A 27,651-nucleotide genomic window follows, 5' to 3' on the forward strand; every position below is an offset into this window, starting at 1 on the left:
TAGTTTTTACTAAGAAATTTTTGTATGAATTGAGCCAATTTGTATAATGGGCTAGGTCTATAGTTGATGATGGGGCGTATGGGGACGTTGAACGTTGAAGGTTGAACCTTCCCTAATTCTATTTGTGAATCTCAGTTCAATACGGGAAAATGAAGTTTTTAACTTATAACCCTCAACCTTTCTAATATTTTATTAATGCTCTTCTACTCACTGTATCGAACGCTTCTTCAAACTCTATGGCAGCTAAGTATACTCTACCTCTTTTCCTGCTCAGGTATTTTCCTAGGATCATCTTCTCTGCAATTATATTATCTGTTGTCCTCCTAAACTTCCTGAAACCACATGGAAAAATGGATAATACAGACTTCTCTTCTGCCCAGTCTCTCAGTCTATTTGTTATTACCTCTGTGTAAACCTTACTTAGTGAGACCAGTAGAGTTATCTCTCTATAATTACTCGGGAGATTTTTATTAACCATTTTTTCTTATAGATTGGGCATATAATCCCTGTTTGCCATTTTTTGAAAATTTACCACTGTCGAAAATCCTGTTAAATAACTTTATTGTGCCCTCTATCATTTGCCCGTATTTACCTATTTCTTTCCGAACACGGTTGTTGATGCCATTACTACCCCTCGCCGTCGTACCCTTTAGTTTACCTATCACCTCAATTACTGCCCCTTTTGCAATTTATTTATCAAGTTCATAAGTCGTTATCTCTATATCTCACCTGAAGACATTTTTCCCCTCTCTATAATTCCATTTGTCGTTCTCTCCTGATAATTCTCGGAAGTAGCTCACCCACTGGTCGAAATCAATACTCGGTTTATCAGACCTTTTCCCTTTCTTATTTTTTCTATCCTACACTCTCTCGGGTTGATTCATCCTACACTCCCTATTTATTGACTCTGTTTCTTCATCCATAAATTCTTCCTCTCAACAATTTTAAGTTTGTATTATTTCCTTAAATTACAGAAAACTTCTCTTTCTCTACTCCATGTTCTCCTATATTGTTTTAGTGATTTCATGACTCTTTTATTTAATTCCTGGCACTTGTTATTATACCACCTTTCCTCCCCTCGCGCCTCATTTCTCTTACCCCTATCTATTCGATCTACCCTTTTAATTGTGTGTTCAATGAATTCTAACGCTCTGTCAATATTTTCTTCTCTCAAAGCAATTCCCAGCCACACCTATTAATTGCAGCTCGTTTTTATAAGGGCATCCAGTTTCCGTTTTGCTCTATCTTACCATGTATATTTTATATAACTTCTACCCTTCTCAATACTCCTCTTTATCTCTCCATCCCCTGCCTCTCCCATACTCTTTTTTTATCAACACCCAGACCGGTGAATGATGGGATTCAACCCAGTCTCCTATCCCCATCCATTTGATTCCCTCTAAGATGTCTTCCGAGCTAATTACTAAGTCAATAACGTTCCTCCCTGAGCTGTAATATACGTCAATTCCCCATCCCTATCCTCATCCCACCAACCATTCAGAATGTTGAATGTTCCTGCTGTGCACAATTCTAAGAGTTTTTCTGCGTAACTATTTCTTTCTTTATCTTCACTTCTTCTTCCTCCCCCATTATCATCTCACCCACTTTGCTGAACATCGGGCTCTGATCACCTACCCTAGCATTTCAGTCTCCAAATAGCAACATTCCATCTTCTTCAAATTTCCCACTAATGATACTAATTTCCAGTAATAAATTCTCAAAAACTTATCATTGCCGGATGAGGAGCCGTTGGGATGACAGTATGTAAAAGCCAAGCATACCTTCTTTACTCTACCTTTCTTCCACCCCATGTTAAACCTAAGCCAGATCACTTCTGCCAGCTCATTCTCAATATCTTCTATTAGTTGACTAACCTCTTCCTTGAATAACACCCTATCCTCCCCCTCCCGGCGTTCGACCCTTATTGTGTTCTTTTTTGACTTATACTTGGTCACAACCCCCCACGCTAGCTCCTTTCCTACTTCTAACCACGTCTTTAAGAGTGCCACAATGTCAAACCTTTTCAGTACGTTTTTGACCTCCTTATTACCAGACAACCATGGAACCAGGCAACGAGAACGAGTACCAGTACGATGGATTGACGTGGTGAACGGCCCCCTACAGAGTTCTCTCACAGTAACCACATTGAAAGTTTTAGATAGGGAAGAATGGCGGAGTATGGTTCATCGGCTAGATAGCTGAATTTTATGATAGTCACGATGCCTCAGTCATGAGGCAAAACGAAGAAGAAGAAGAAGCAGAAGAAGAAGAAGAAGTATTACCTAATTTACTTAACAAACCTTCAATATTTACAAACCCTATCTTCCAATCTAGTTATAGCTTGCCCTCTCTTCCTCCTCCATTTCCTCCCTTATTCTTACTTCTTCTTACTATGGCCCTCTCTCCCTCTATTTCCATTCCCTCTTTTCTTGCCATTTTAGGGCGTACTTTGCCTTCCTTGTCTTCCATATTTTTACTTTTCTTACCCCACAAATCTCTTAAACTCAGATTTCTCCCTTTCATCTTCTCTTCCTTTCATTTCTTTTCTTGTACCTAGACTTTTCTTATGCACGTATCCACTGCACTCTGCACTTTCCGTTTCTTGAGAGTCACTCTCCACCACCACCTCCTGAATCCTCGCTTTTGATTCCACACTGCACTGGCCACTGACCCCTCTGTTGAGTTCGGCTCTTACCTCATCTCGTCTCCCCGCTCGATCTGCGACCTGCCTTCCTTCTTGCCTTGTCACCAAGTTTTCTTCGTGCTTGAGCTTCTCTTCCATTACTTGCAGTTTCGTCGCTGACCAAGCTCGTACTCATCTGCCATTTGATACAACCATCTGTTGATCCCTTGTGTGCGCCCTCAGCCCTTGATGTCTGGCTATCACTAAACGTCTCTTTAAAATTTTCATATTCTCACTCCCTTCTCTTCCCATGTCTCTTTTCACCCAGATTTTTTCACCTTGTAAATTACCCGCGTTTCTTAGCACTATGTCCGCCATGAAAGTAGATAACAATTTCACTTTGATTGATCTGTGTCCTCTCATTTTACCTACCCTTTCCGCGTCATCTATGTCAACTTCACTAAATTAATTTTCATTTTATTATGGATAACGTCCACCACTTTGTATATTATAACCACTTTGTTTTCTCTCCCTTCTTCTTGCACACCTTATATAAATATACATTCCTTCATACGTTCCTGGTTGCTGGTTTCTGCTACTTTCTTCAGTTTCAACTCATACTCTTCCAGGTTTTCAACTTCCTCTCTCAGCATCACAATTTCTTTCTCATTACTTCCTATTTTGTTCATTGAATCTTCGTGTTTTGTATCCATTTCCTCATATTTCCGAACTCCTTGGCTTGGTCTTGAATCATGTTTTGATCTGTTCAAGTGGGCAGGCTTCCTTAACTACCTCCTTCACCACCTCCTTGATCACCTCAGCATCATCTCAGCTGACGTTGCCATCGGCATTCATGCTGGAGTTTAGTTCCACTCCACCGATAACCAGTAACACAGTTATCACGGCTGCCACAAAAACCGCCTCTCCCATCTTTCCCAGATCTTTCTTGTACTCCGTTCGTTTAGTAGTGTTCTTCCTCATTCTCAACTGCCATCTCCCAATCGCCGCTCGATATTGCTCAACTCCCACCATACTTCTCGGCAGTCGCCACTCAGCACGTCCGCACCTGTTGCTTGCTTGGGAGACTGAGTTGTCCTCAATATCGAAATCGCTATCAACTGTTGTCAGACACTTCATCATCATGTTCATCACGTTCTTCGATAGAGAAAATGAAAACCGGCACTGGGATGCTCATAACTTATCCTGGTCACCAATTTTACTCTGAAAAATGCAAAATTAGTTTGCTTTACAAATGCATTGATGTTTGCGCTTTGACTGGGAATGATGAAATTTCCACAGACATAACAAAAAAAATCATGTTTGTCTATGCACTTTCGAAGAGGAACAGAAGAGGCATACAAGATCTGAAGGAACGGAAATACAGGATTGTTTTAATTCATATACAATGAATAGCTGAGCTATAAAAAGACGAATATAACATAAATGTCCTGTGTCTAACCGGCTTTACACTTACGTCTACACTCTACGCTTGTCGTCGCCAAGAGGAAAGTCTCTTCCGCTTTCTCGTTGTCGTCGCTGCTCACTTCGTTCACAGGCATGCACGTTTCGAAATCCCTAAGCCTGGCAATATTCTTCCTATCTAATAACCGCTAAATACAAATTGTACAGAGATACGTTTTCAAATAACGCAAGTATTGCGACACTTAAACTGTCAAGTCGCTGCCATGCTAGTTGCATTTGCTGCTCTACGAGGTCATCCACCAACCCCCCTCCCTTTCCCACTCCCGCCAAGCTGCTTCGACATCGTTCAGTATAAGAACACTAGCGACTCCTCCATCGTAGATGGGAGGATGAGTTTGGCAGTCACAGCGATAGGACGTACGTGCTTCCCACTGACTCACTCTCTTCGCCAGGCTATTTGTAGTTCCCAAGTACTAGTCAGGCAACTGTACTTGTTTGTTCATCTTCCAAGAGAGCATTGTCTACCGTGTGTACTTTATATTATGCACTGCCATCATTGTCAGGAAGCAATTTTCAGTGATAACTCTCTTTCATGTTTTTATTTCAGTAGGACCCCGATGACGGCGGTGGAGACCGAGGCGGATGGGCTGCCTACAGGGACGGGTGTGACCCTCTGACGTCTTTGTATTCCGAGAGATTTGTGCAACCTCTGTGAACCAGGCTCTCCTCGTGTACTACAGGCCGGAGAAAAACGCAGCCGCTGAGCGGGACATGGTCCTGCACATGATGCGCCACCCCCTGTCCAAGGGGAACAGGATCTCCCCTACGAAGCACGTCGAGAGCTTCCTCTCCGAAGGCTTAATAATCAGGGATCACAAGCAGGAGCGCCTGGACAATATTGTGACGGAGATCTCTCAGACACGATGTACCAGGGATGTTCGACGCCTACCAATGGAAGCCCGTGACCAGCACAGCCACCACGCAGACGGCTAGGAAGGACAGATGGGTGAGGAATAAGGCGGTTAATACCGACTTAGTCCTCTCGTCTACGCCGGAGACCAGCGACGCAACCACGGCAGTGGAGTACGTCGCCCCTGGCGCCGCGACTGCGCGACCCACGTCGAGGGGCTCGGCTCTGCGAAGTGGACGCAGAACGCTCTCCCGAGCGCCCCTTCTGCGAGGTGGACGCAGACCAAGGCCTACCAAGAAGGGCCTACTACCAGGACGCAATCCAGTAAGGCGCTGTGGACGGCGGATGGCAGCACGGCAGTAGAGGAGGACGCTCCCTGGCGTTCGGAGGCTGCTACACAAGCCCGGGCTGACAGCGAGTCTGTTATGTTGCAGACATCGATGTGCGCCCCCATAGGATAGGGAACGAAATCAGGTGTCGGCAGTGATTGACGCCACCGCCGCCAGCCATAAGGAGGGAGAAGCCGGCTCTGCAGCGCGGCTACCCGCTACCGCAGGGTCACCAGGCAGGGAGGAGGACCACCATGACAAGACCTCTTCTCCAGCCGAGAAGAGACCGCCCCTGCCAAGAAGCAGGCGCCGCCGATGCACCATAAAGAAGAAGAAGAAGACGTCGCCGGCTCACCAGGAAAGGGCCGCCCAGTCGCAACCCAGGACTGCTCCCAGGACAGCGGTCGACCGAGGAGCCAATCAGGAGAGAACCTCAGCGTGCAGCTGCAGTCGGGTGAGATCAAAACGTTCCGCTCGGTAGCTCTGACAGGGTTTCCGCTGCCTGAAGTGGGGCCACCATCAGGATAGGTGTATGCTCCTAGTGAGGTGCAACCGCTGTGGGGGTGATCACCACTACACGCCCTGTGCGGCAGTTAAGGAGGCGCCGGTGTACGTCAACTGCGCGCCTGTCATCACAGTTGCTCTGTTTACCGGGTCATTGCGCGGGCAGAAAGGAAGGAGGCTCGGCGTCATGTCCCATCTCCATCGAGGAGGCCCCCATCTTGGCGGATTTAGCCTCAATCTCCGGGATCGGAGACTGGGTAGGAGGGACCCCAAGGGAGCGAAGCGGGGCGGTAGGCCCTAGTGGCTATAGGCGCATGGCTCCGCAATCGGCAAGGCCCGCGCTAGTCATGACAGTGTCCAGACCGACTGATCCCTTGATAACTGGACTGTCGAGATTATGGCTCATGGCTGGTAAATGATATCTTTTCTCAACTAACACAAACACCTGCACCTCTCCAGAAACCACTTCCTTTGCATGTGCTATCAAAATATGTCAGGTTTTACATGTAGGCTCTTTCCTTTTCCGCCTATGTGCTTTTCCCTAACCCTTAATAGTTACACATAATCCTTAATCCTTAATACCACGCCTCAACACCACCTACCCAACACAAACTCTGGCCTGGTAGCATGTCTGACATGGGGACAAGCAGATACTCCTTTGTTTCATTTCCCACTTCTTCCTGCTATGTCTTTTCTTCTTAGAAATTAATAGCATATCGGAGGCAATGTAGATTGATGAAGATTGCCACGTTGGGTCAGCGGGCTTCCCATCCCCCATCCGAAAAATCCATCGTAGATACAATAAAAAGCTTGGAGATAAGCAACAGGGAAAGATCCTGACGTGACAGAAGAAAACTAACGGCACTTTCAAAATCAGGGAAAAATCGAAGTCAACAAAAACCAGTTTAAAATTGTTCCCGAGGTACTCTAACTCGCTCATATATATAATAATAAGAAAAGAAGTATTTCTGTGTGTGTGTGTGTGTGTGTGTGTGTGCGCGCGCGCGCGAGAGAGAGAGAGAGAGAGAGAGAGAGAGAGAGAGAGAGAGAGAGATGCCCAGCCAAATATATGGCACGCAGAGATCTGAAATTTTGAACATAGGTAGATGCACCTCGAAGACGGTTTTTTTATTTTTGCGTTCGTTGGTGAGATATGAACGAAAAACCAGCAGAACACGTGTGTTGCGAAGGGACAATTCAACGTGCTATCACCAGGGTTAAATGCATAAATTCACTGTCGCTAGGCAATGTACATAAAGTAAGTACTACAAGTCAAGGAATCATTTTAAGCCCATGGCATAGGAAGCTATTTTCGGTCCCAGACACGAAGAACCACCTTCAGTCCATAATATTCAGAAGTGTTTTGTGCGTATGTGTGCGATACCAAGGCAAATATACGGCGCGCAGAGATCTGAAATTTTTAACAAAGGCGTGTTCTTAGATGAATCATTATACAGGTTTCATTAGTTATGTATATCCCTTTTAATCATTTTATTTATTTATTTATTTACCCAATATTCATTTCGTTCACTTAACATTTTAGAGAAGTATCACCTGATGTTCTACAAATTTACAAGTCTAGGATTTCCATTTTCATTGAGCCGGCATGAAATACAGATGTGGCTGTAACTACACTACAGAGCTTTTGAACAACTTGGAGTCATCTGGAGTACACTCGAACAATGGAGCGGACGCTTGGGGCACCAATTATCCTCCTCAGGAATATGAATCCTCGTTCTCTCTGCAACGGAGCACGACTTTTAGTCAAGAAACTGATGCTGAATGTTATTGAAGCCACCATTATGACTGGATATGCCTTAGGCGAAGTAGAATCCATTCCTTGTACTCAAATTATCCTTTCGGATATACCGTTTCAATTTAGACGTCCGCAGTTTCCCGTTTGTTTGAGTTTTGCTAGTTAGGTCTACATCAACAATGCACAAGGGCAATCGCTTACACATATAGGACCCAATATTTGGAAACGATGCTTCTGGCATGGTCAACTGCACGTAGATTGTTCAAGAGTTGGAAAGGCTATACATCTTAGCTCCAAATGGAAAGACGCTTAATATAGTTTACCCCGAAGCTCTATTAGGAAAACAAAAAACGTGGTTTCAGTACTAGGCCTATATCAAATACAGCAGAGACAATACGCGACACTTCCGGATTTAGCCTTGTTAAAATGGGGGACAAGTCGTAAGTGGCGCTCCTAGTGACGTGACCTGAAAATACGCACTAAATTAAAATATCAATAGAAATGTATATACGGAAATGGATAAATAAATTACGTCTAGAAAGCAAATGTTACTAAGATATTAACTTCAAAGTTTCTAAAGCAGTTCTGGGTAAATGAATGGATAATTATTTAATAGGTTATTATTTAAAGACTGAAATTAGACATATAATCAAGATGTAAAATGGACTGCTGTGAAAGGGCTTGATCTTTCATTTATGCATTACTTTTTTGGCTTTAGCATTCCTGCCTGAACGTTCACGGCTAGGATTTGTCTTTTTTTTCATTCGAAAGCATTGTACCATCACATTAAAACACTTGTCAACAAAAATATTGGCACATTCTTTACACACCTGATTCAATGAATTTACATTTAAGATCTGGACAATTTTCCTTTTTAACTTGAAGCCTACTAACATAAAGAAAATATATAAATTTAGCCCCAAAAACATTAAAAATTTCCATATAAGCAATACTTGCCATAATGCCATTATATTAGGGTCAAGCAAATTTGCATCATCATATTGTTTCAACAAAATATGTACATTTCTTAAATCACCTATATTTTCTTCAATGCTCGACAACGCTTTACGGCATTACAAATGGGGTAACTTGGAACACAACTAGCCACACACATATGCATATGTATTTTCCTGAATTAAATCAAACCCACAATTCACACCTACAACAACACATCGGTATTGAAGGTTAACTGCTGCGCTATACAATAAAATAAGCTTATTATATTTTAAGCCAGTTAAAATGTGGGTCGTGCAGGTCAGTAGTTTCGGAAGTACTATAACAGTCTCTTTGTAACTGGAAGAATATATATGCAAACATAATATTTACTTATGTTTTCTTGTCACGAGGGAAACGGAAGAAAGACCGCGAATCTTTCTGCACTTCATAGTTATTGCAGCCAAACACAGCACACATCTTTCCACTTATTTTGAGAGGAGATATAAAGGGATGACACACGCTACTATTTACTTATGTCAACTTAATGCAAACGCATAAATAACGCCAAAAACTTCACAAACAAATACACGTGCTCTTATGACTGAATCAGTAACTCTCAGGTCACTCCGTTAGAGAGAGAGAGCTCTAATCGCTGTCCCTCGATATCTCGCAGAGTGTCGCGTATTGTCTCTACTGTATTTGCCTATATGTACCATCCAATAACCCCGTATCTTAAGTTGAACGTAACAACATAATCTATATATATAAAATAACAAATACTGACTGACTGACTGACTGACTGACTGACTGACTGACTGACTGACTGACTGACTGACTGACTGACTGACTGGGGATTGGGGTGACAAAAGGTGAAAAGAGGGTGGTATACCTTTTATGAGGATATTTGTATCTCAAAAACTGAAGATGTTACAGACATGAAAATTGGTGTTTGGATTCTCCTTTAGAAATAAAGAAACACGATTTTTTGTTTGTTTTTGAAAATCCAATAAAGGGGGGGGCGGGTAATCAAGAGTGACAAAGGGGAGAATTTTTAAAAAGACTATATCTACAAGTATATCTCAGAAACGTAAATTGGTACAAACGTGAAAATTGGTATTTGGAATATCCTGTAAAAGTAAAGAAACATAGATAATTTATTTTCGGAAAATCTACTTAATGGAACTGAAACAGTGGGTGAATTTTTAAAATGAGAATATCTACAGAACATCTCATAAACTTAACATGTTACAGACGTGAACATTAGTATTTTAATTTCTTTTAAAAATAAAGAAACATGTATTTTTTGTTTGCGGAAAAAATAGGGAGGGGGAGCAAAAAGGACTGAAAAGAGGGTTGAAATATTTCTATTACGATAGCGATATCTGAAAAACTGAAGATGTTTCAGAGGTAAAAATTGGTATTTGGAGTCTCCTTTAAAAATAAGGACATACATATTTCTTTGTTTTCGGAAAATCTACTTAAGACGGTGTGAAAGAACTGAAAAATTAGTTGAATTCTTTGTATGAGGACACTTGCATCTCAAAAAGTAAAGCTGTTCAAGACGTTAAATTTGGTATTTGGAATCTCCTCTAATAATAAACAAATGTGTATTCTTCTGTTTTCGGAAAATTCCCTTAAGGGGTGGGTGAGAGAATTGAAAAATATAATGAATTATTTGTGTGAGGACACACATCTAAAAACAATTACACATGTAAAAATTGGTATTTGGAATCTTCTTTAAGGAAACACGTAATTTGGGGAGAAAAGTCAACTTGGGGATGGGGGTGAAAAACGGAGTTGAATTATTCTTATGAGGATACATATATCTCAAAAACTAAAGATGTTATAAACGTGAAAATTGGTATTTGGAATGTCCCTTAAGTAAAGAAACATGCATATTTTTGGAGGGGGAGGAATCAACTTAACGGAGGGTGGGGTTGAAAAAGTATTTGAATTATTTTATAAGGATACTTGTATCTCAGAAACTGAAGATGTTACAGACGTGAAAGTTGGTATTTTGGATCTCCATTAACAATAAAGAAACGCGTATTTTTTGTTTTCGGAATACCCACTTAAGGGAGGGGGGAGAGAGGGGTGGAAAGAAGTGAAGAAGAAGTTGAATTCCTTTCATTAGGATACTTATGTCTCAAAAGCTGAGGATGTTACAGAAGTGAAAACTGGTATTTGGAATCTCCTTTAAAAATAAAGAAGCACGCATTTCCCCCCTGAAAATCCACTTAAGGGGGTGAAAAGAATTGAAAAAGCGGGTGAATTTTTAAATGATACCAGTTATCTTCAGTATATGACAGAAACTTAACATGTTATAGATGTGAAACTTGGTATTCGGAAAGTCCTTTTAAAATATAGGAATATGTTTTGTGTTTTCGGTAAAGGCACTTGACGGGAGTGATAAGACGTGAAAAAATAGTTGATTTTTTTTACTAGGGTACTTATATCTAAAAAACGGAAGATGTTACAGACGTAAAATCGGTATTTAGAATCTCCTCTGAAAATAAAGAAACACGCATTTCTTTATTTTCGGAAAATCACTTAGGTGGAGGAGGGGGAAGGTCCGATTAATGGGTTAATTTTTTTACGGGGATACTTATATCTCAAAAACTGAAGATGTTACAGACGTGGAAATAGGTATATGGAGTGTAAAATAAAGAAACATGCTGGGAGTTTTTTCGACATGAGACAAGAGTTTTTCTCACATATACAGTTCTATGTCGCAAGGTCATCTTAGCCCCAAAAGGTACTAACCACAAACGTGGTTTACAAAGAGTTTCTGGGGTAAATGTAATTAATTTTTTCAATGAATTTTTATACTTAAGGGATTTTCAGATAATGTCTTAGTACAATACCGAGGAACGATTACTTTTAACAAATTACGAAATCCACGCGAGCGAAGTCGGGGGTAACTGCTAGTTAAAAATAAAATTAATATATTTCATACAATTTACGTAAGAAATATGTGTGTTGATAAATAGGCCTATGTTGTTTTTAATTTCGTTTTTAAGCAAATGGTTTACAAACGTCTAGTGATCGAATTAGTAAACGCGAGCGAAGCCGCGGGGACTATAATGTCTACGATCAACATGAACCGTTACCTGTTGCCAAAATTATTTATTTTGTTTCAGAAGCCTGTAGGAAACTTCTGTCAAATAGGTTTGAAACAGATGTGTAAAGCTGATAATATTTTTGTATTGTCTTTGAAATCGGCGAAAATGGGAAACAGAGAGTTAAGACAGTGGTTTAGAGAAGCCTTCATCTCATATTCAGTTGACAGTTGTGTTCTGATTTTTGAGTCCTGGACTACATATACTTATTATGAGTATGCATCTGGTGTTGAGTTAAAATTAACTATTGAAAGTGTAATAAGTCGGTTATTATTATTATTATTATTATTATTATTATTATTATTATTATTATTATTATTATTATTATTATTATTATTATTACGCAAGATAAGAGAAAAGGATTGTCTCAAAAGAACATTTTAAGAAGTTACCAAGGCCGTACCCAAGATCTTTCTTCGGGGATCAGGTAGTTTCTTGGGGCTTCCGAAAGCAAAAGCTATAGGAGCAAATAAAAAAGTTATATGTTAAGTAATAAAATAGATTTTATCGAACAAAAATATTTCCAATTTCCGTTTGAGCGGTACGACTTAACAGATTAAGTGGAAAGCTCAATTTGTAGCGGCCTAGTAAGCGTTGTACCGTGTGCGTGCAGCGCGAGACAAAATGTTCTGTCATTTCATTAAAAGTGGCGGTAACCAAATTACTTTTCACAATAATTATTAACAATGTCTATATGTTTAATACATTTTTGAAAAAAATTCTAGCGACTCGATAACATGAAAATACTTCTATTGAATAGTACCAAGCAGCGATCTGAGGACCGAATTTTGTACGCATTCAGGGAAACAAAGGGTCTCCCCAGGCTGCGAACTGTGAAGCTTCAGCGGTGATAGTCTCGTTTCCTTCCACGGAGCGAACAAAGGAAGCGAGCGCTGAGAGACAGAAAGGGGACGGCGGAGATAGTATTATTGAACCGGAGAGAAATCTTGCGTAATTAGGAACTGCATAGTAATAGCCGAAGTAGGGGACTGCCTGTAGGGGTGAATTACAGTGGGAGACTTCGAGGGGCCTGGGACCGCTACGGTAGCTGTGAAGGCCCTTCAGGAACTCTGAAAAGCGGTGGCAAAAGGGGCTCAGGTTAAGACGCAGCAGGTCGTTATGCTACTTAGGTTCCAAAATGGGTAAAAAATAAATACAGTAAGTAAATAAATGCAATGTAAATTTTAATCTTATTCCAGTTGTATAGTATTATTTGAATAATTTCACATACTGTATATGAGTTGACTATGTTTGTAAGTACCGGAGATATTATAAGTAGAATTTTGTAAACAATATACATTTATTAAGGATGAGCTGTGTGTTTAATAGAAAAAAATGTTAGTGTAAATTATATAATATTGTATTGTAGGAAAAGTTTCTTCTTCTCTTGTTAATTTAACATTTAGTGTTGACAATGATGTATTTTAGTGTACCATTTGCCACCGAGGTAGACACCTCATTTGCAAATAAAGAGATTTTGATTTGAGCTGGAAGTTTTTGTTCCCGTTACAAGGAATGTTAGGACTTGACCAGGCCTTCCCAGAGCCCACGACAGAGCCACTGACTAGTGGAGAAACGGAAAGTACGGGGGTTCTAATCTCGTGCACACAATGCCTAGATGAGTGAGATTTGTGTGTCTTTTATTTCATGTACATGTATTTCATATTTGTGTGCAGTGATTTCCATGTTCTGCTGAGTGTTGTTTGGAAACTTGTGTTTGTGTCTTGTTGTGGTAGATTCTCTTGCTTTGGGATACGAGCACCGCACGCTTTGAAGGTTGAGTTCATATCCCTTCCGTAAAGTCCAGGCCGCATCCAAGGACGTAGAATCTGTATTTTTTGTGGGTTATAGGAACCGTTCTCATATCCTTGTTGTGTTCCATGATATGTGTCTTGCGTATCCTACGTAAGCCGAGATAATTTATTATGGATGCGAGAAGTCAGTGCTATACTCAAACGTAAAATGTATTAAAAATCATCGGTAATTGCGGCCAGTATCCAGTATTTGGGAGATAGTAGGTTCGAACCCCACTGTCGGCAGCCCTGAAAATGGTTTTCCGTGGTTTCCCATTTTCACACCAGGCAAATGCCGGGGCTGTAACATAATTAAGGCCACGGCCGCTTCCTTCCCACTCCTAGCCCTTCCCTGTCCCATCGTCGCCGTAAGACCTATCTGTGTCAGTGCGACGTAAAGCAAAAAAAAAAAAAAATTATCGGTCTCTAGATCTGACGTTGGTAAGGCATCTGTTTCCCAAGTCTGTGCCATAGGTATTTTCAAATTCCAGGAATTAATGTGTTAATTACAGACGGACGCGAGACCCCGTGGTCACTTTGATTACATTTATGTACAGTGTTTGTTATTTTATTGGGTAAATTTCTCCTTAGTTTTAGAGTAAATCATTTTTATCTCCCTTTTTATCTCCCTACATCGTTATAATTCTCATTCACACATGTGTTCTCTGATCCCTGTCCAATTAGATTAAGTTTTCAGTTAGATCCAGAGGGCCATTCGGAGTCTCCACGACCCTAATGCGACAGGATTTAGCCAGGCATAATTAGGACAGGTAGTCGGGTACATTATATACTTACTAAAAACTGATTACCGTATTTTAATTAAGGAAAGGCCATCCGCGTGTCATATTTTTATTTATTTAATAGTTCGTCCCTGTTAGAGTGATTTTTCCCTATGATAAACATGTCCTCGGATACTTCCGGCACTAAAAGCCATACGCCATTGCATTCCATTCCCTATGATGTTACCTTACCGATATTGGCATAATATGTTCGTAATAATTTCGTGTACCAGGTTACTTCTACTGCAATGTTTTTTCTATGTCACGACCTGCGTATTGAAGTTGGTCTTTGCACAGTTACGGGCTCTACACAATAGTATTCCACTTGGTACAGCGTTGTATAGTTTCTGAGTTATTGTTAACCACGACGTGTGCAAATTATTCACGTGTCGTTTACTTAATGCCGCTCATACCTCGGACCGAGAAAATATACGTATTCACTTCAAAAAACCCTGTTTGAAAAATATTCAACACTTTGGATTATCTTAATATCTATACCAACTGCAAGGATAGGTAGGCTACTTAACAAATATTATACTGTATTTCTTTTGAAAAGTATATAGCAGATTTATTTACCCGAGGGTCGGTTACGATGTCATTCTGGGCGTACATTATCGCAACAGGAACAGTAATCTTGCTCACGTCGTACTTGGGTGGTATGAGAGAGCCGTACACAATACGATTCTTCTCTTCTCCATAATCGTACTTCCTGAATTCACCTGCGAATAAATTGTACAATTTTAATTTGAAATTAAAGTTTAAACATTTAAAAAATCATACGTAACATGTAAGATATTGGTGAACTGAAAACATGTTACAGTTTCTTGTAGAATAAAACTGTGTTGTAATGAACAAGCCAGACGATTTGCACGCTGCTTAAACGTTGGATGTAAGTATGTTGATGCCTTATGCCGACTAACAGTGTATGACCAGGGACCACTTTGTTTATGACTCCTTATGCAATGACGTGTTGTAATCTTTTGTCCAGAGAATAATTTTCGTGTCAAATCTTAATTATTGCAAAGAAGAAGAATTGTTTTCGATGCGTGTCTTTTTTTTTTTGCTATGGGCTTTACGTCGCACCGACACAGATAGGTCTTATAGCGACGATGGGATAGGAAAGGCCTAGGAGTTGGAAGGAAGCGGCCGTGGCCTTAATTAAGGTACAGCCCCAGCATTTGCCTGGCGTGAAAATGGGAAACTACGGAAAACCATTTTCAGGGCTGCCGATAGTGTGATTCGAACCTACTATCTCCCGGATGCAAGCTCACAGCTGCGCGCCTCTACGCGCACGGCCAACTCGCCCGGTCGAGTCTTTTTTCATTTCAGTATGTATGCGTATCATACAGGTATGAACATAAATATTTATTGACCAAATTTCTTGTTTGAGCAGTGCATATTTACGCAAATGTACAGTCACTCAAAATAATGTGCGCATGGTATTGCGTGTACCCTTTTTCCACAAACAATATAACCTGCAGATATAATGTTTGTTGTGTTATCCACATGGTTTGTGTCTACACTGGACGTGTATTATACCGTGTGGTACAGCTGCCTCTATTTTTTTTCCCGAACGTATGCAACCAGCTAGGAATTAAATGTCTCTTTGTCCTATCTTACGCAGCATCTTATAGCAATTTTATGTGCAGTTAGCCGGATATAGACTTCCGCGCACAATTCAAAAATTGTACTAGTGGCAGTAAGTGAGTGAGGCCCATCTCAAAAACACTGTACCACTTTATGTAGAACGGAGTCCAATTCTCCAGTCATTTTCAAGAAACGTTACTGTACTGTACAAACCATAGCCACTCCTACATTTGTCGGTACCGAGCAAGTGGCCATACGGTTAGGGTCGCGCAGCTGTGAGCTTACATTCGGGAGAGAGTGGGTTCGAACCCCACTGTCGGCAGCCCTGAAGATAGATTTCCGTGGTTTCCCATTTACACACCAGGCAAATTCTGGGGCTGTACTTTAATTGAAGGCCTCGGCCGCTTCCTTCCCATTTCTTGGCCATTCCTATCCCATCGTCGCCATAAGACCTATCTGTGTCGGTGCGACGTAAACAAATAGAAAAACAATTTCTACGAACAAATCGACGGTGTCGCCATTGCAGTTCTCTGAGACCAGTGGTCGCCAATTTCTTTATGGAAATGTTCGAACAAACAGCACTCGAGACCGCAACACTAAAACCCTGAAACCTAAGGTGTGGCTGCGCTTCGTAGATGACACCTTTGTGATCTGGAGCCATGGGAAGAACAATTACAGCTATTTCTACAGCACGTAAATAGTATTAACACTAATATTCAGTTCACCGTAGAGACAGAAAACGAAGGAAAACTCCCTTTCCTCGATGTTCTGGTAATGAAAACCGCCGATTTAAACTTGGGACACACAGTGTACCACAAGCCGACCCACGCAGACCGCTGTCTTCATAAGACGTCCAACCACCACCCACGACAAAAATACGGAGTGATTAAGACGCTTGCCGATCGTACTAGGAGAATTTGTCAACCTCACCACTTAAACGAGGAGCTCAGCCACCTCAGTATGGCCCTACTCGCTAACGCTATAAATATATCCATCCATCCCAGACTATTATATTTAAAAATTAAGGTACTGAATCATTGATTGAAAACAGCTAGCAAGTGGAGGAACGAATTAAGTAATTAAAAAATACTATATCTAAAAATGCTTTCACAAAATGTCATTTAAACTAGGAAGGTATTTGACGTGGACGAAACAAGGAAGACACAAGGGATGTGAGGGTCACTCTGAGGGCATGAAATTGTACGTTCCTCGTATTTAATATTCTATCAGACTTAATTATTATCAAATATAATACACGTCCAGTGTAGACACAAACCATGTGGATAACACAACAAACATTATATTTGTAGGTTCCGGATACTTGCAATACTGTACTATGCGCTCATTATTTAGAGTGACTGTACATTTGCGTAAATATACATTGCTCAAACAAGAAATTTGGTCACTGAAATATATGTTCGTACCTCTATGATACGCATACATTCTGAAATGAAAACAGACACGCATCGAAAACAATTATTCTTCTTTGCAATAATTAAGATTTGACATGAAAATTATTCTCTGGACAAAAAGTTACAACACGTCATTGCACAAGGAGTCTTAAAACAAGTTGTCCCTGGTCATACATCAAAATGACCACGTGGTAATTAATTGTCTTAATAAGGAGTATTGCTACCCTTCGCACGGGTAACAGCTTCAAAACACCTTATCATGCTTCTGACGAGGCACTGCACGTTCAGCTGAGAAAGACGTCCCCAGTCCTCAAAATGGGCGTCTTCAAGGGTTATTAATTTGGAGAGGTGGATTTCTCTCTCGGATGCGTTGCTCTAGTTGGTCCCAGATTTGTTCAATCGAATTCATGTCGGGACTTCTGGGTGGCCACTCCAATCTTTATACGCGCTACTCTTGTAGGAATATCGGAACTTTTTTGGCATCCTGAAGTCTAGCGTGATCATGTATAAATACTGCGATTCCTCCAAGTTGCCTCACGCAGATTGTACATCTGTCGGACGAAATAATGGCTAAATGGTTAGCGTGCTGGCCTTTGGCCGCAGGGGTCCCGGGTTCGATTCCCGACAGGGTCGGGAATTTTAACCTTAATTGGTTAATTTCGCTGGCACGGGGGCTGGGTGTATGTCTTGTCTTCATCATAATTTCATCCTCATCAAGACGCGCAGGTCACCTACGGGTGTCAAATCAAAAGACCTTCATCTGGCGAGCCGAACTTGTCATCGGACACTCCCGGCACTAAAAGCCATACGCTATTTCATTTTACTCCACACGTCTTCTCCAGAATCGCAAATGACAATCTGAGAGATATAAAACTAAACGATATTCATCCGAGAACAAAACAGGACACCAATATCTTAGCTGCCAGTCCAGACCATCTCTAGCAAACTGCAGTCTCTTGCCACGATGTCGTCTGGCGAGTACAGGTACTTGAGCGGATCGTCGGAATTTTAAATTGGCCTCTCGAAGCCTGCTTCTGACTGTTCGGTCTCTAACTCGTGCTCCAGAAGCCTCCTGTAGGTCAGCCTGTGGTGCTCGTGCTGGAACTTGGCGGTTTTGGAGAGCTTCTAGACGCATAAATTGATTCTAACCTGGGGTTGCTTTACTTTGGCGGTATGGGCCAGGGCGCGTGGGAACACTTCCAGCCACATGGAAACGTTTCCACACATACGAAGTCATATTATATGCAACCCATAGCATTCCTTGTGTCTTAGTAGGATTGCAGCGCGATTCAGTTCCTTCGAACAGTCATGGACCGGAAATCTAACTGGAACAATAAATAATAGGTTATTTCTGTGAATAATCTTCTTGAAGCAATGTATTACGTTTGGCTTTGTTTGATAACTGCTTACCCCAATGCCTGCCTCCGTCCACACGATCACCTATAGGTTTTAAAAACTTCACTCCGCACAGATCAACCTTCGCCCACTATGAATTACGGCACTCGTAACTTTCATTTGATACTGACAGATCCCAAACTTCCCGATGTCAGTGTTTGTAAACAGAACGTGTTATTGCCATAATAGTCCAATTCCAGTCCCACTATGCATTCGTGTAATGTAGTTAGTAACATCTAAAGATTTGACCAAATGTCCTTTTTGAAAGGTGTATTTTTGACCTTTCTCTGAAATATGAGAACATTTGACTTAGTTCCCTTCTCCGTTGATCGATGTATTTACTGTACTTGTTTATAAATAAACTAACCTATTCATTCATTAGCGCACATTTGTAGTTGTTTAGAAAGATAAGTAATTCGAGTGTAAGCCATGGCAATGTAAAAATGAAGAGGAGAAGGGTATATTACCTGTAAACGCCCACACATAAAGTGTAATCACCTGAAACACGCACAGGCCCACTCATTAATGCAAACCAATACTATGTTATTATTGGGTAAACTCATACAGAAACAGCAATGTTTATCCCGTCTTAGAACTGAAATTCACCCTGTATATTCTCCAAGAGTGAAGTAACGCTCGTAAAGATGGATAGTTTGTCGCTTGAACCATTCTAGTACCGCAGCCCTGTGTTCATCATCACTGGAGAAGCGTTTGTCCGTCAAAAATGTCTTGAGATGACTGAGTAAACAGTTACAAAATGACAGAACAGGGCTTTTGAGTAGGTGTTCAAAAACCTCACACCGTTTCTACATTAATTGCTCTTGCACGTTACTCTTAACTTGCGGATTCGCGTTGTCGCGCAGAATAGAAACATCAGAAAGTAATATGCCGGGACTTTCCCTGCTGATGGCTTCATGGAAGATCTCCATGTCTGTTTTGGTGAGTTCAGAACAAGAACGACACACGTCAACTACTAACTCCTGCTCGAGAATGATGGTACATCGTTGCCTCTCTCCGACAGTTCATTGATGTGCGCGCAGTGGACCGAGTAGTGAGGCAGGGCGGGCCCCAATTGATCCCGATCGTTAGAAAATGTTTGCTCAGATTATGCAAGCAACCTTGCTTTACAGTATATGTGGGTTCTCTGGATTACGTTTGGAAAATAATTCTTCTTCAGTACGAGTCCGGCAAGAATTACCGTCATTCGTGCATGCCGCATCACGGTAAACGAGAGTGCGGTCACCATCACATGGTCCCGTACGCCCGTAGACAATCTGCCCATTTTTATGAATGGATACTCTGAGTGAAAACAGAGAGAGAAATAATAACACTTAGCCCATTACAACAAGTGATAAAAATGCTCTTCCTCATCCTAAAGACAAACGTTGTTCAGTGTGGAGCCCCATAAGTCTTCAAAATTTAGATGTGAATATTATTTTAAAATCTACAGTACGCAAATATACGATGTTCAATACTTCATTCAGAAGCCATGAAAGGCACTGATCCGATCAGTTTCTCCTGTATAAGAAACAACCACTCTGTGCGCTGTACGGAAACTTATCGCAGGCCAGCTGAGACCATGATATTACCGGGAGAGCTGTATGGGCCAGGCAGTAATTGTATCATCCACTCATCCAGATGTGGCAAAGGCAATAACCGGCCACTCGACTGGGATTCCAGGCTGTTCCACAACGACCTCTGATGGGCGATGCTTCCTGCGCAGCTTTAGATGTCTGCCGACACTCCTTATTGATTCCTGTAGTGTCCACCCCATCATAGCCTTGGCCCCGCTATGTAGCCTGCGTTCTTCTAAGTCAGTTTTGTCACCTGCAGTATTGTGCGCACGACTCGAGTGCTCCTGATCTTTTCGCTTCAGATCCGCCCTCTCCGACTGATTACAATCACAGAGCGCTTCTCATCACTCTCTGATAGACTCTGAGGCGGTTCGCGCTGTCCGCGGTGAAAGTAACAGCTTCAAGCTCAAATGCCATCACTGGTAAAATATATGTGACATACACTTGCCTTTTGAGGTTCATCAGCATCTGTGGATTTTGCAGGATGTAGTTTAGCCTGCCGAAAGCTGCCAAGATCAGGCTGTCTTCTGGTTGACCATCCATAATGTAATGCTCAATTAGAAAAATATCATAGAATATCTTATTATCATACTTATAGAATGGAAACATGAAAATATAATTCTTTGAAATTTTTGATCCAGTCGGGTCCAGTTATACAAAATGCTAGGAATTAGATTAAAATAATGTCTAAATACGAATTATAACTCTTAGAAACACTATAATACACCTGTAAAATACTCTTCATGAATAATGATTGACATGTTTCGTTCTACAAGAACATCCTCAGATTCCATCAAATCACGTTTTACCTTGGTTGCATATGAACAGCCTGTAAACAAACGTTGTTCTGTGTGGTAATATTTACGTTGGTAAAGTGGCATTAACGGACTTATACATTCATATTTGTCTCTCTGGTTCATAATATCACCAGTTCACAGACATTGACAAGTTTGCGCAACGTACACAATTAATTGTATGCGTGAGTGGCTATTGGACCGCCATATTTGAATCTACTTGAACGCTGCGTCCGCCATATTGTAAGCGACCAAATCAAGTGGGCGTGGTGAAGAAGCAATTACGGAGGCTGCGGGAAAAAGTACCGTTTCATAGTTTTCCTACTTAGGGAATTTAACAGTTTTGTTAATTAGGGAAGCCCTCAAAGATGCATAGGCTTAATGTCTGTTTAAAAAGACATTAAAAATACATGATACAGGATACAGGCTACCGTACATACTTACATATTGTATAAAGAAAGAAAATTAACGCATTTCCAGTTATTACAAAAGAAATCACAATACATTGCCATTAAACAAATTTAGCCCTTCTTACACAGAATTAATATATAGAAGAGCAAACCTTGAACAAAATGTATAACAACATAGAATAATAATAATAATAATAATAATAATAATAATAATAATAATAATAATAATAATAATAATAATAACAATACACTGACTGACAGAGCAAATGCAACACCAAGAAGGAGTGGTCAGAACTTTATGCCAATTGCAGGGTAGACTGACGTCACTGAGGTATGCTCATGATGTGAAATGCGCCGCTGTGTTGCGCACGTAGCGAACGATAAATGGGACACGGCGTTGGCGAATGGCCCACTTCGTACCGTGATTTCTCAGCCGACAGTCATTGTAGAACGTGTTGTCGTGTGCCACAGGACACGTGTATAGCTAGGAATGCCAGGCCGCTGTCAACGGAGGCATTTCCAGCAGACAGACGACTTTACGAGGGGTATGGTGATCGGGCTGAGAAGGGCAGGTTGGTCGCTTCGTCAAATCGCAGCCGATACCCATAGGGATGTGTCCATGGTGCAGCGCCTGTGGCGAAGATGGTTGGCGCAGGGACATGTGGCACGTGCGAGGGGTCTAGGCGCAGCCCGAGTGACGTCAGCACGCGAGGATCGGCGCATCCGCCGCCAAGCGGTGGCAGCCCCGCACGCCACGTCAACCGCCATTCTTCAGCATGTGCAAGACACCCTGGCTGTTCCAATATCGACCAGAACAATTTCCCGCCGATTGGTTGAAGGAGGCCTGCACTCCCGGCGTCCGCTCAGAAGACTACCATTGACTCCACAGCATAGACGTGCACGCCTGGCATGGTGCCGGGCTAGAGCGACTTGGATGAGGGAATGGCGGAACGTCGTGTTCTCCGATGAGTCACGCTTCTGTTCTGTCAGTGATAGTCACCGCAGACGAGTGTGGCGTCGGCGTGGAGAAAGGTCAAATCCGGCAGTAACTGTGGAGCGCCCTACCGCTAGACAACGCGGCATAATGGTTTGGGGCGCTATTGCGTATGATTCCACGTCACCTCTAGTGCGTATTCAAGGCACATTAAATGCCCACCGCTACGTGCAGCATGTGCTGCGGCCGGTGGCACTCCCGTACCTTCAGGGGCTGCCCAATGCTCTGTTTCAGCAGGATAATGCCCGCCCACACACTGCTCGCATCTCCCAACAGGCTCTACGAGGTGTACAGATGCTTCCGTGGCCAGCGTACTCTCCGGATCTCTCACCAATCGAACACGCGTGGGATCTCATTGGACGCCGTTTGCAAACTCTGCCCCAGCCTCGTACCGACGACCAACTGTGGCAAATGGTTGACAGAGAATGGAGAACCATCCCTCAGGAAACCATCCGCACTCTTATTGACTCTGTACCTCGACGTGTTTCTGCGTGCATCGCCGCTCGCGGTGGTCCTACATCCTACCGAGTCGATGCCGTGCGCATTGTGTAACCTGCATATCGGTTTGAAATAAACATCAATTATTCGTCCGTGCCGTCTCTGTTTTTTCCCCAACTTTCATCCCTTTCGAACCACTCCTTCTTGGTGTTGCATTTGCTCTGTCAGTCAGTGTAATAATAATAATAATAATTGTACCGGGCGGTACACCTCCACTCCGCTAATTTAAAATGTGCGCCTGTTGAAACTCCTCTGCTGGAGGAAGTCTGAACTTTATTGACAGTATTAATTTTCTACCGTCTCAAAAGATGTCACCACGTGGAAAATTTTGAGTTTTTGAACTGTGTCATTTTTGATGTGTTTTTGTTTCGCTTGAAGTAAGAAGTGTGAACTTTCTCTTCTAGAGGACACTACTGAAGATCTACAATAGTGCAACCTAGTGCGGAGTCAAAGAACTATTTTTTTTTTTGGAGAAAATTTAATTTCAAGAGTTTGTTCTTTGTTAAATTTCTTTCTGTCATTGTTTAAGTTGGCAATATTTACCCCTTTCTTCCCCTTGTTATGAATGTATCCAATCCCGAATTTCTTCAATTAATTTCTATCCAATCAGATGTATCTTCCCCCAACTTGAATCTGTTGCGGGGTCCTATCCAATAAAGAGTTTGTGGGAGGGTGTTTTCTTTCCCCTAACGCCTAGAAACTTCCGCGAGAGTATTTAAACTGCTGAGTTTTGGGTCTCTAGGCCACTTCTGTTCCATCTTTCAGTGTGTTAAGTACATAGCAGGGGGCGGGAAGCGCCTCTTTCTTCTCCAGCCGTTCAACACAAGGTAATGGCCGATTAATAACTTCTTTCTTTGCTAGCTCAGCAGTTTAACTTTCGGGGCGGGTTCTAAGCGTTCAGCCATGTAACCTTTTCCTAAAATGTAACTACTCCTTTCATATATTCTCTTTTAAAACGACATATTGGGATAGAGAGTGCTAACCCTCTCGAGCTCCCACTCACATTGTCTTGAGGTGAACTTATTTTCTCAACCTATTTTTCGTTAATGTAAAACAAATTGTTCTTTTCTTAAGTCACCTCTTTAGCATGGGATTAGCCCTTGTATTAACGGCCTAGTGCCAAGTAGGTCTTAATCAAAGTGTATTAGGAGTGCAAGTTCGCCTCCTCTCAAATTGTTATTTTAGAGGTCATTTAATTAACCTGCTTTTCTTTTAATAGACCTCAGTAGATTGGGTATTTTACCCCTGTGTTTATGTCCGTTGAGGACAACTTGAAGGTGGAGTTTGGTGTGGCCTGGGAGAGGCTTAAATTTTGAGAGCGAGTGGCTCTTTTGAAAATTCTGGGTTGTATGCCTCATGGAGGTTTTTCAGTGTAATTTGGAGCAAGGGCTCCTAGGTATGAATGGGGTTTTCTCCCCCTCTGTTAAAACTTGTGTTTGGGGTAAAACTGAGCTGATTGCCCAAGCATTGTGAAGTCAGGGCGCGAAGCCCAAATTCTGTAAATATTGTAACTAACCCCTTTTGAATTGCTACTTTGTACCTGCCATGCTTGTTATTTCTTTGTTTTCGAAAAGAAAATATAACCTTGTTGAATTTTAAATTAATTTTACATCGCACTATAATTTCGTAGCTTGAAACCCATTCACACCCGCACCTTCTTTCACCTCTACCTACCACGGAAAAGTCCGTAACAAGTGGTAGCAGAGCGTGGTTGAATGGGTCTCAAGTTAGCCCCTTTTGACGGCTAAATATTGTTTGTTCCGAACTCTAACTATTTTCCCAGTTGCTGGAATTTTTTGAGTTTTTCAAAATTGGTCTGTCATCATGCCCGGCCCTCGCGATGTTCTCCTTCTTAACTATTTGCGTAAGGAGGAGTTGATCTATGAATTAACTATCAGAAATGTGCAATCTGGAGGCACGGTTGCAATAGACACTAACAAACTTAGAGAGTCCCTTGATTTGCCCATTTCCATCCCCAATTTGGGAGAGAAAGAAATTGACGACTCTCTTTCCACGATCACGGAGAATATTACTGGGCTAGCTTCTGTAGTTAGTTTTTTTGATGAAAATGATCCGTCTCCTAATCAAATTAAGCGTGTGCAAGGCAGGCTATATCATTTTTCGAATAGGGTTAACGATCTGTTGTCTCTAAAACTGAATGATGTTCAGAGGAAGGAAGCTAGTACGCTCCTGGAAAATATTTCCGAATTATCTAGTAAGGTCACTCAATTGTTAACTGGGGAAGTTCCTCCCAAATCTGATCAACCCACCATAGTAAATGCAGGTAGTGAGGAAGCGCCTCCCAAGGGAGAAGTTAATAGAATAACCGTTGCTGCTCAAACTATCCCTGCCCCACTGGACAACGAGTCTGAACGCCGTGCATCGCTGAGTAACATCCGTTCTGAATTAACTTCCTTGCCATTGAAACCTTTACCTACTATGTCACCCGGGTTTAGTAGCTTGCCTCATCCATTGGCAATGTTGCTCAGAGGTATATCTAAGTTTTCCGTTAATACCACCAGTGACGTAATTTCATTTTTAAGATTTCTAGTGGAATTTCAGGATCATGCCCTTGTTTTTTCTCTTTCTCCATGTCAAATCTTGCAAATTATCTATCCGTATGCTATTGGTATTCTCTCTGATAAAATCGTAAGAGCCATTGCCGAGCAATCATCTATTGAGGATTTCCATGCCCATTTGCTAGCTAACTTCATCCCTGCTAGGGCCAGGTTCTCCCTTATTCAGAAGTACTATTATCGTGTACAGCGCTTGGATGAAAACTTGGCTGATTTCATACAGGACATTAAGTTTTATACTAGGGTGTTTGCCCTTCATTTTCCTGAAGATCAGATTGTACAGGCTATTGTAGAGGGAATTTCACCTCCCTATAGGTCATATTTGTGTTTCGCGGCGTGCCTGCAAACTTTCTCGGAACTTGAAGCATTGGCCGTCTCAGCGGAAGGAGTTAGATACGCCGATTCTTTGTGTGTCGCGAAAGAACCCCCGCCTTCCATTAGTAATACTCGGCCTCCACCTCGCCGATCAGTCATCCCCCGTAAATGTTATGCTTGCGGGTCGCCTGACCATCTGCGCAATAAGTGTCCTCTGATCAAAACTAGTAGGGCAAATAATGGAGCTGGTTCATCACAAGGCTGTTTTAAATGTGGGGCTTTCTCACATATCGCAAAGAATTGTCCCAATTCGAATAGCACCCCCTCCTGCTCAACTTCTGGTGTAACTTCCAACAACAATCAAAAGTGACTAGTGGCTTGGGCTGAGTCAACTAATTCTGCTTCCCAAGGCTCAGCCCCTGGCAAAAAGGTCGAGAATTCAGGGAACGATAAGTCTTCGAATACATCTTTTGAATGCCCCAAAGAGTGCCTTAGGATCGCGGCGGATACCCCCGCACCTGTTCCTTTTCTTAAGATTGAGTTAAATAACGAGCCTATAACAGCTCTCTTAGATTCAGGCAGTGTTTGTTCGATTATTTCGGCTGAATGGTATTCTAAATTGAAATCGGTTTGTAAACTTCCTGACTATGTCTCTTCTCCTGTTCAATACGTTTCGGCTAATTCATCTCCATTAGAAATTCTAGGTTCCTTACTGGTCAAAATTCGTGTTTTTAAGTTTACTTGGAAAATTAAATTGTTTGTGGCTAAGCACCTGTCTTGCCCCATCATACTGGGAGCGGACTTTATTTCTCACACTGGTCTTGTGCTCGATCTTCAGAGTAAGTCGTGCACATTCAAATTTGTGTCCAATTGTAAAATTCCCTTGTTAAAGTGTAATTCTGTGTCGTGTTCATCTATTTCGCCTACCCAGGATGAGATGTTGTTAGACCTTAGACATCTACCTGAGGAGCAGGCTGATAGTATTCGTAAATTATGTCAGTCATTTCCAGAGGTGTTCTCTGATACTCTTGGTGTTACTGACCTTATTGAATACAAAATTGAGGTCACGGATTCGATTCCTGTCCGTTTTCCACCTTATAGGCTATCTCCACCTAAAATGAAGGCTCTGAAAGAAATTATCGATCAGATGTTGAAGGATGGTATTATTAGGCCCTCTAAGTCGGCGTATTCATCGCCTATTTTTCTAGTCCCGAAACCCCAAGGAGGCTTCAGGCCTGTCATTGATTACAGGGCTCTCAATCGGAAGGTGGTGTTGCAATCTGTGCCCCTTCCTGACCTTCATTCTTGCTTTTCATGGTTTCGTAAGGCCAAGTTCTTCACTATCTTGGACTTGAATCAGGCCTATAATCAAATTCCCCTTGCCGAAGAGTCTAAACACCTTACAGCGTTTGCCACGGACTGGAATTTATACGAATACAACCGCGTGCCTTTCGGGCTCCCCACGGGGGCAGCTGTGCTCACTAGGCTACTAGATAGGGTCTTCTCCGACATCAAATTCGAGTACTTATATCACTATTTAGATGATGTCGTATTTTCAGAGACTTTTGAAGAACATCTAGATCATTTGCGAGAAGTTCTCGATCGCCTTCGTAAGGCATTTGAAGGTGATCAAATCCGTCAGCCTCGTGTCAGTTGATTTACTAGCACGTAAAAGAACTCGTGCGGGACAATATTCCGGCACCTCGGCGTATCCGAAAAAGTAGTTAGTAGGACGCGAAACTAATAATAATTCACGAAAAATATGTACCGTATTCTAGAGCCGTTGAGTACAAGATTTGAAGTGAACAATAGTGTAATAAAGTACCCAATAATAATAATAATAATAATAATAATAATAATAATAATAATAATAATAATAATAATAATAATACCGATCTCGATAGCTGCAGTCGCTTAAGTGCGGC

The 27,651-nt window shown here is 41.8% G+C and overlaps 1 protein-coding gene across 3 annotated transcripts in view; it reads right to left on the reverse strand.

Moving 5' to 3' along the window:
- LOC136866125 (gastric triacylglycerol lipase) overlaps positions 1–27,651 on the reverse strand; it is a 116,207-nt gene that overhangs the window by 11,767 nt on the left and 76,789 nt on the right. For all 3 annotated transcript variants that reach the window (XM_068226618.1, XM_068226616.1, XM_068226617.1), the window contains exon 7: positions 14,748–14,890. In XM_068226618.1, the coding sequence (XP_068082719.1) occupies positions 14,748–14,890 (143 nt within the window). The remainder of the gene's footprint in view (positions 1–14,747; positions 14,891–27,651) is intronic.

This window comes from Anabrus simplex, chromosome 3, assembly GCF_040414725.1.
Source record: "Anabrus simplex isolate iqAnaSimp1 chromosome 3, ASM4041472v1, whole genome shotgun sequence".
Taxonomy (NCBI): Eukaryota; Metazoa; Arthropoda; class Insecta; order Orthoptera; family Tettigoniidae; genus Anabrus; species Anabrus simplex.